We start from the raw sequence: 8,936 nt of genomic DNA on the forward strand, positions 1-8,936 counted from the left end.
CTCACTAGCTTTCGAGAGGTTTCCCTCTACTTCAGGTGAACGTTCTCAACAGGGATCTTGGGTTCATGTCGCACTATCTGTGAATTGCCTGGGTTTGCAAACCCTCACTCACTGTGCTGTCTGGAGACAATACACATCTCTTTAACGTGTGATCAGTGCTCCTTCCACACACATTGTCAGCCACTTTAGGACTTGAACAGCAGGTTAGATGTAAAGGTTTGCATTCTAATCAGGAATCTCTAAACTGTCTGTGCTTTATATGCTCTGTCTGAGGCCAGAACTCTCCATTCACCTGAAGAAGAGGGAAACCCCTCGAAAGCTTGTGAGTCTATTATCAGATAAATCGGTTGGACTAAAACCTGGTGTTGTCAGACTTTTTACTGTGTTTACGCCAGTCCAACGCCGGGATACCCACATCAAGCCTTCCTGCCAGGCCTCACAGCCATCCTACCATCAACATCCTACCCACTGTCGCAAAACAGCGGATATGTCGCAAAACAGCTCTTGATTTGCTGGGTCGGAAACCCCGTTCTTTCTTTTTACCACGGCTCCGCTTGGTAGCAACGGGTGAGCTGGCGGAGTGAAATCGGGGGAGGAAATCGGTTGAGATTTGTATTAAAAGTTCCGCTGTTAACCTGCTGCTGTGTCTGTCTGTTTCTAGGAAGATGCCCGCGAAAGGTCCTTTGCAGTCGGTCCAGGTTTTTGGGCGGAAGGTGAGGCGCGCGCGAAGCGCTTTTCTGGTCGCGTGTGGGCCCAGCGCGGAGGCCGCGGCTCCTGTGGCGCCCCGTGTGTTTCCAAAGCGGCTTGGTGGAATCCTGCCCGGGAAGTTCCAGACCGCCGCGTGAACCCCGGGCTCGGGTTCTAAATTCGAAATCCGAACCCGGATCGCCGCTTTCCATTCCCCTGGGTTGCTCGTGCCCCCTGGCATCGCATCCAGGCCTCCGTGCTAACATCATTAAAGCGCTCTTCGACTCTTCTAACTACTGTTTTAACCTGAGGCGTGCCGGGCATTATGACCCATAGAGGGTGCATTGGTGGATCGGAGCGGGGCCTGCTGGAGGCAGCGGCCTGCTTTTGCTTAGGGGAGTCTCACTTCAAGCCTGCAAAACGTGGTTGTATTTAAGCACTCCTCACCAATGCTGACAGATCACTCTGTTTTTAGATGGGTTGTCAAAATCTTTTAGCTTTGCCTTATTTCTGTGGGCGTTGGGCTGTCTGTTCGTTGGAAGAACTGTAATTCTTTATTGTACATTTTAGTTTTGCCCTTGGGGGACGGGGTAGTTGTAGAATTTCAGACCTTTTTGTTGATCATATTAAAACTTGACATCTAGCACCAACTGATGATTAACATATTTGGGCTCCATTCATCTTTGAGACGTGAATCCACTGGATTATATGTAAAAAAAAATAGAATCAGGAGTTTGTTCCGCTGTTGAAGTGGTGGAGGCTGCCTCGCTAAATATTTTTAAGAAGTGGGTTGATGGGTTCTTGATAAGAGAGGGGATTAAGGGTTATGGGGAGAGGGCGGGAAAGTGGAACTGAGCCACAACAGATCAGCCATGATCTTATTGAATGGCGGGGCAGGCTCGAAGGGCTAGATGGCCTACTCCTGCTCCTATTTCTTATGTTCTTATGTTCATTATGATCATTGCTGATCATCAAATTCGATGCCCTGATCGTCAGCCACAACCCCCCACCCCCCCACCAATATCCCTTGCCGTAGAAACAAACATTATATTGAAGTTTGTAAATAAGGTTGTGATAAAGTCAAACCAATTTTTCAAACAACTGTGCACATTAAAATGGTGATTACTGCTATTTGTTAAGTTCTGAGTTGCTGTAAATATAAATTTAAAACAGGGATATAGGCCAGTACGGTCAAGCTGTCCTTGCTGGTGGTTTTCCTCCATGTGAGCAAGAGAAGTCTGAATCCTATTTACCTTTAATGCCCTCTCCTATGTCCAGCTGTCCAGTCTTGAACATTGTTGTGGTTTTTGCTTCACCCGTTAACCCTGGGAGTGAATTCCATATTTCTTAAGAAAAATTTCTCTGAAACAAAATAAAACCTTGACCCCCAGTGTCACTTTGCCTTTATTACAGTCATCGATTATACAGTGAACAGAAGTGACTCCAGACCTGAATGATGAGGGACACTGCTGGCCACTTCCTGTCCCTGGAAACACTACTCCCAACACACTATTTTTTTCAGTTCCATTTACTTGACTCCTCTTGATCTTTGCTAACAATGTGCGCAGTACATCTCAGCCTTTCTTGAAATTTGTGTGTGCTGCATTTCCTTCATTGAAATAAATCTGAGATTTTTTTAAGCGAAATAATTCCTCAGAGGCCGGTATCCCTTCACCAGATTCCATTTATTTGCAAAGTCAGTTCCACTCCTAAGAGTGTTTCAGGTACAAAGTCAGAATTCGGAGTGTCGGTAGACACTCAATATACAATGTACATACACATATAGGTGAGGCTCCCTGATTGGGCCAGCAAACATTACCTCAATCAGGGAGCTCCTATTCAAGAGGCCAACCTCATGGGCTTTGTTGACATTTTTACATTAGGCATTGTTACACTTGCTGAGATCCTTGATATCTTTTAAAATAAAATTCTGAGGAACAGAGCAAATTTCTTCTTCAGGTTACAAGCAGCTTAAGTAACATGTCTGAAAGACTTTCTCTTTATCCATCATGATATTGCCTTTTCATCCTGTGGGAAAGTTGACTTGTGAATGTTCTGCTTGTTTACAGAAAACAGCAACTGCTGTGGCCCACTGTAAAAGAGGAAATGGCCTTATCAAAGTAAATGGAAGGCCTCTGGAACAGATCGAGCCAAGAACCTTGCAGTACAAAGTAAGTAAAGTTTTGTGTGCAATGGTCAGTGTCCATTTATCTTACAGGATTTGTGTTTTGCCTTGCTAGCGCATACTATGGTTAGATTATTGGAATGTTTGGCTCTTTCAGAGTGATGTATCAACAGCATGCAGGCATTGCCTTTTCTTGGTTAGATGCAATGGAAGAAGTTTGAGATTTAGGGCACTCACTGTGCAGTGGGATCACGAGCCATGCAGATCAGGAAGATCCTGGTTCTAGAAATCCATGTTCAACCCAAAAGCTGGTGGAGGTTTGTTGCAAAATGTGCAGCCTTTCTGTCTCTGGCTGTCTGGAACGCGTATACTGAAACAGGGTAGAGGGTATTGTTCCCAGGGAAAGTAATCAAAAGGAAGATCTTGCATGTGTTTTCACATCTTTGGGATGGCTGAAATTACAATTGCAAAATTAATTTTGAAGTGCAGTCACTTATGTGGTTAATTTGTGCACAGCAAGATCCCAAACAATGGTAATGATGTCAATTTTGGGATAAATGTCAGCTGAACCCTGAGAGGCCTCTCTTCATATCTTTCCCTTTACATTCACCAGAACAGCAGATAAGGTTTCAGTCAAATGTTTCATTTTTTTTTATGCTGGGTGCATCAAATTGCTGGAGATGTGTTTTTTAATACTTCCTTATTCTCAATTATATAGTCACGCTTTGTAGTGGAACTTGTTGCTCCAAACTGACTGAGAGGTGAGAGTGTGGCACATTTCAATTTTTGTCTAAGATTCTGTTTTTTCTTTGAACAAATTTGGCCAGTGAATTCTGCATTTTTGTCACATATCTGTGAGCTGAAAAACAATTTGGTACAACATCTGTGGTTAGCCTTGGAATGGGGAAACTATTGCAGCACCCAGATTAATAAACTGCCCACCTGTCTTCTGCCCTGCCTCATGATTTACTGTGCATACAATCTGCTGCAACTTGGTTGAGTGAAATGATGACTTGCACAAACAGTATTTCAGAAATATCCTGCATGTTTCTGTGTGATTTGGTTCTGGCAAACATGTTTCACAAACTGGAGCACCATGTGTATTCTGAGACCTACTTGCCTCATTTGAGGAAATAATATTGCTACGCTGTTCCTAAATCCATAGTTGGGACAACTAATCATCCTCTGGATGACTTGAGCATGAGTACATCGACTTACATTTTGTAAGGCATTTGTTATAATGCTTAACCTTGAAAACAGTGTCCATGACTAAATACTCCGGTCTACCCCGGGTTGTAGTTTTGTTTAAAAACTATGTTTGCTATTTTTCTCTTAATACTTTGGCTGTTACCCATAACCTGGGGTTGCAATAAAAAGATGTCAGTTTTATATTTGAGTCTCTTCTGAACTTGAACCAAATTTTATTTACTAGCCTTGTTCTCTTGTAGATTAGATTATTGTTGTAGGATTATCCTTTAATGTTTTTGTGTTCTCACTAATTGAATTTGTTCTTTTTTGAATATATTCTGCATTGGCTTCAGTTGACATATGTAGCTGTCACTTCTATGAATCAAAATGATTGTAGATTTCAGTGAAGCTGAGCCTTTATGTCCTCTAGTCAAACAGGAAATTGCTTTGATGAGAGTACTTGGACTGCTAAAGAGACAATTCAGTGATATTCTGTTTCTTGGCATTATCAGCATTCTTGCCACTACACAAAATGAGTTCTTTAATGTTTTTTGCTGAAGAAAGAGACGTGCCGAAGCTTCTTGCTTCGATAATCATCTTGCACTCAACAGGTTACTTTGCAAGAATACCTGTATACAGGATAAACTGCTTGGCAATTATCTGCATCAATTGGTGCATTCTCCATGCCACCACCTCTACCAATCAGAGTTCACTTCTCAACTAATCATGCTGTCTTATACAATATAAATTTTTTTTTTGACTCCCCCCTTGTATTGGTATCCTTGCCAAGTGTGCTGATGAGCGCAAGACAGAAAGCTTCTATGTGTCCCCTTTTCAGTAATACTCAAGTTCTTTTACCGATTCCTGATTATTGTTAACCAAAGTTATGGAGTGTTGTTGTCAGTTTGGTTTGGGACGGCATAGATCCATATTGTAAATATAATGAGGAATGTTAAGATTCAAAGCTGAATTGGAGAAGGTTTGATATTTTTAAAGTAAAAATAAGATGTATGTTTTTTTTTAATTTTGAACATTATTAACTTGAAGATTTCAAAGCTGCATCACTAATTTGTAGGACTTTCTCCATCCCCACAACCTCCCCATTCATTTTCCATGATTGGATATGCATCCACTCTGTACTAGACTTGATAACGTAGGTAAAAGATTATGGAGGGAATGGGGGTGATTTTAAGGAGGAGTTCAAATGTTTGTATCTGATGTCTCTGGGCTGTAGAATCTCTTGTTCTAATCCTGCTTTTGGAGTATTTCATGGTGTGTTTGACAATGAAAAATTCTAAATGGATTTAAAAGTATAATTTTCTTCCTTTTCATAGCTGTTGGAACCAATTCTGCTGTTGGGCAAGGAAAGATTTGCTGGAGTCGATATTCGAGTTCGTGTGAGAGGCGGTGGTCATGTAGCTCAAATCTATGGTAAATAACATGGTGTTGTGTACTGCAGGGAGATACCCTTGTATGATTATTCCCGTATTCCAGCCAAACTGTGTGGAAAATCTGTGACTCAAACATGAAACCTTTGTTTCTCATCTTTTGATTATTGTCTCCCAAACAGGAGAAAAGTAACATTTTACTGTTTGCTGACTGATCATTATGCATAGTTAGGAGCATGATGAAATTGATAGTAAGGCAGAAAGCTGCTGTAGGTCAGGTGGGCAGAAAAGTGATCAGTAGGTTTCAATCTGGAGAAATGAGGAGTAATGCAGAAAAGAGCAAACAAAGCAAGGGAATAAATAGAATACTGAAAAGTGCAAAGAAACGGGGATAAGATCCTAGAGTCCGTAGAGTGCAGAAGGAGGCAATTTGGCCCATCGGGCCTGCACTGACCACAATCCCACCCAGACCCTATCCCTGAAACCCCATGCATTTACGCTAGCTAGTACCCCTGACACTAAGGGACAATTTAGCATGGCCAATCCACCTAACCTGCACACCTTTGGTCTGTGGGAGGAAAGCAAAGTACCGGAGGAAACCCACACACACACACGGGGAGAATGTGCAAACTCCACATGGTGACCCAAACTGGAAATCAAACTCGGGTTCCTGGTGCTGTGAGACAGCGGTGCTAACCACTTGGATGTGGAGGATATGAAGATATATTGAGTACTTAATAGCCGAGGAATAGAATATAGAGGCTGGGGTTTTTTTTCATTTCATTCATGAGACAATTGGGAGTTGCTTCCTGGCCAGCATTTATTACCCATCCCTAGCCACCCTTGAACTGATTGGCTTGCAAGGTCATTTCAGAGGGTAATAGAGAGTCAACCAGACTGCTATGTCTCTGGTGTCACGTGTAGGCCAGACCAGGTAAGGGCAGCAGATTTCCTTCCGTAAAGGATACAAGTGAACCAGATGGATTTTTTCCAACAATGATTTTGTGATCATAAGTAGATTCTTAATTCCAGATATTTTTATTGAATTCAGATTCCACCATCTGCCTTGCTGGGATTCAAACCCAAGTCCCCAGAACATTTGCTGAGTTTCTGGATTAATAATCTAGCGATAATACCATTAGGTCATCACATTGTGTAGAACACAAGTTTAGTCAAAGCTAGAATATTGAGTGCCGTGGGGGGGAGGGGTGTGAATTTGTAGAAGGCTTGGAGGGGATTTGAAAATTTTTCATCTGGTGAGGTGATGGCTTTTTGGGACTTACTGCATGAAAGGATGGTAAAGGCAGAAGTGCTCCTTGTGTTGAAGGAAATACTTGGATATGCACTTGAGGTGCAAAAACCTACAAGGCTTAGAGGCTGGAAGCTGGGAAGTGGGATTCGGCTGTATAGCTTTCTTTTCACCGGTGTGGACGTGATGGGCCAACCTGCATCCTCAAAGAAGAATAAAGAAAATTACAGCACAGGAACAGCCCTTCAGCCCTCCAAGTTTGCACCAACCATACTGCCCGACTGAACTAAAACCCTCTACCCTTCTGGGGACCATATCCCTCAATTCCCATCCTGGTCATATATTCGTTAAGACGGCCCTTAAAAGTCACTATTGTATCGCTGCCTGTGTTATAAATCTTCTGTCTTTTCTATGAGATTTTGAAGAAGGAATGTCAATGAGTAGAGGATGCTTACTTATGAACTTGGTTAATTGCATGTTAGTTGAATGAGTTGGAGGTCTGTCCTTCACATGATCCTAACTTTCAGCCTTGCCTCCCTAAAAACGAACTACATATTGAACTGAAGTGCATAGGTGCATAATGATTTGAAGTCCTTGTGTAACTTTTCTGATGTAAACGTGGTTTAATTTTCCCCTTGCAGCTATCCGTCAATCCATTTCTAAAGCGTTGGTGGCATATTACCAGAAATGTAAGTTCTTGTCAGCTTTTTCTTCCAGTACATTTGCTGCTTTTTTATTTTGGGCGAGTACGGGGAGTGATATTCTTGAATTTAAAATTACAAATGTTGTTTTTCAGATGTAGATGAAGCCTCCAAGAAAGAAATCAAGGACATCCTCATACAGTATGACAGGACCTTGCTGGTTGCTGATCCACGCCGTTGTGAGGCCAAGAAATTTGGTGGACCTGGTGCCCGTGCGCGTTACCAGAAATCTTACCGTTAACTGTTTTATTTGATTGTAGCAAATAAATATGTGACTGTCACATTTTGGCTCTTTTGTATTTCATAACTGCAGTAGGAGATGATGCATTTTACTATATTGGTGATCGATGTTTGCAGCACATGAAAACCATTCAACTCTGGGCATTCCTCCACTTTCCCATGCCTGTTCTATCAAATTATTTATTCACTTGTTTTTTAACTAAGATATTATGGATTCTTGTTTGCTGCTATTTCTAATAGGACATCACAAATCCTAAAAGCCTTTTCTTTGGAACATTTTTTTCATAAACAGTAATTTTTTATGCTACCTTGAATTTACTGGGGAGAATGTTCCTGTCCTGACTATGACTGGAATTTGGTGGGGGAAGGTGGGGGCATGCAATGTCCATTGATATCAAGTGGGATTTTCTGATTTTTGGGGTGAGTGTAGCCAGAAAAATCTACCCATTGTGTCTAAATACTGACTCATTGACCAATTTAAAACAATTTTGTCCTGATGTTTTATCGTAAGTAACTTGGACCATATTTTACTCTACTGTATAAGACCTGAGTTTGCAATTACACTTGCACTGAAAAGTCTTTCTGTGCAATTTTGCATTGGAATTTGATGTGGCTGGAAGAGCCAAAACAGTGCAGTGCCTTTTCACAAGGGATTGGAAACTTGGATTGGGACAAGCAACTGCCTCGTTTCCCAATTAGTTGCTGTCCAATTTGTATTTTAATAATGAGGACTGTTATCCTTGCTTTCAATCCTACAGCTGTATCCAGCTCCTTATCTGTTGATTAAAAGAGCCACTCACATTTATAATTTTTTTTATTACTAATTTATCTGCAGGATTTGAACTTTTCCTGTAAGTCTTCCTCTGGTACCTTCCCAAATTTCTATTAGCTGTTCCTTATTACTGAATGCAGTCTGTCCATTGAACTGCAAGAGATTTTGTAGCTGGATATAGGCGATGGGAGCAAAAGTGGAATGTTTATTTGCTTTGCTCAGATATTTCTCATGGTCATAGCCCCAAGGACCATTCTAAATATTGATACAATACCCAAGGATCATCTAACAGTGACAATCCCCAAGGATCAATCTGAATAGTGACCAATCCTATAGATGCACACTTGCTCATTATGAATTAAAATGTACTATTGCATTCACATTGCCTGGCAGTTGAACAGGAACCCATGTTACTTAGAATTGCCAGAAATGGCACATGTGACTTTATGGTCTAGGCTTCAGATAGGGAAGAGAAACAGATAACTACAGATTCACTACATACAATAGCAGTTCTCAGTTTGGTATCTGACCAGAAAGGTATATGAAAATATCAAGGTGTGTGCCAGCAACTGTGTTCCTCTGTAGG

The 8,936-nt window shown here is 41.5% G+C and overlaps 1 protein-coding gene across 1 annotated transcript; it reads left to right on the forward strand.

The window, feature by feature from the left end:
* Window positions 1–490: 490 nt before the first annotated feature.
* rps16 (ribosomal protein S16) lies at window positions 491–7,619 on the forward strand. The gene is made up of 6 exons (XM_080191154.1): window positions 491–567; window positions 662–713; window positions 2,757–2,858; window positions 5,335–5,431; window positions 7,279–7,326; window positions 7,434–7,619. Exons 2-6 carry the CDS (start codon window positions 666–668, stop codon window positions 7,577–7,579), a joined length of 441 nt encoding a protein of 146 aa, XP_080047280.1. The 5' UTR covers window positions 491–567; window positions 662–665; the 3' UTR covers window positions 7,580–7,619.
* The last annotated feature ends 1,317 nt before the right edge of the window (window positions 7,620–8,936 follow it).

The sequence above is a fragment of the Carcharhinus amblyrhynchos genome, chromosome 6 (genome assembly GCF_965287045.1).
Source record: "Carcharhinus amblyrhynchos chromosome 6, sCarAmb.v2.hapA, whole genome shotgun sequence".
NCBI lineage: Eukaryota > Metazoa > Chordata > Chondrichthyes > Carcharhiniformes > Carcharhinidae > Carcharhinus > Carcharhinus amblyrhynchos.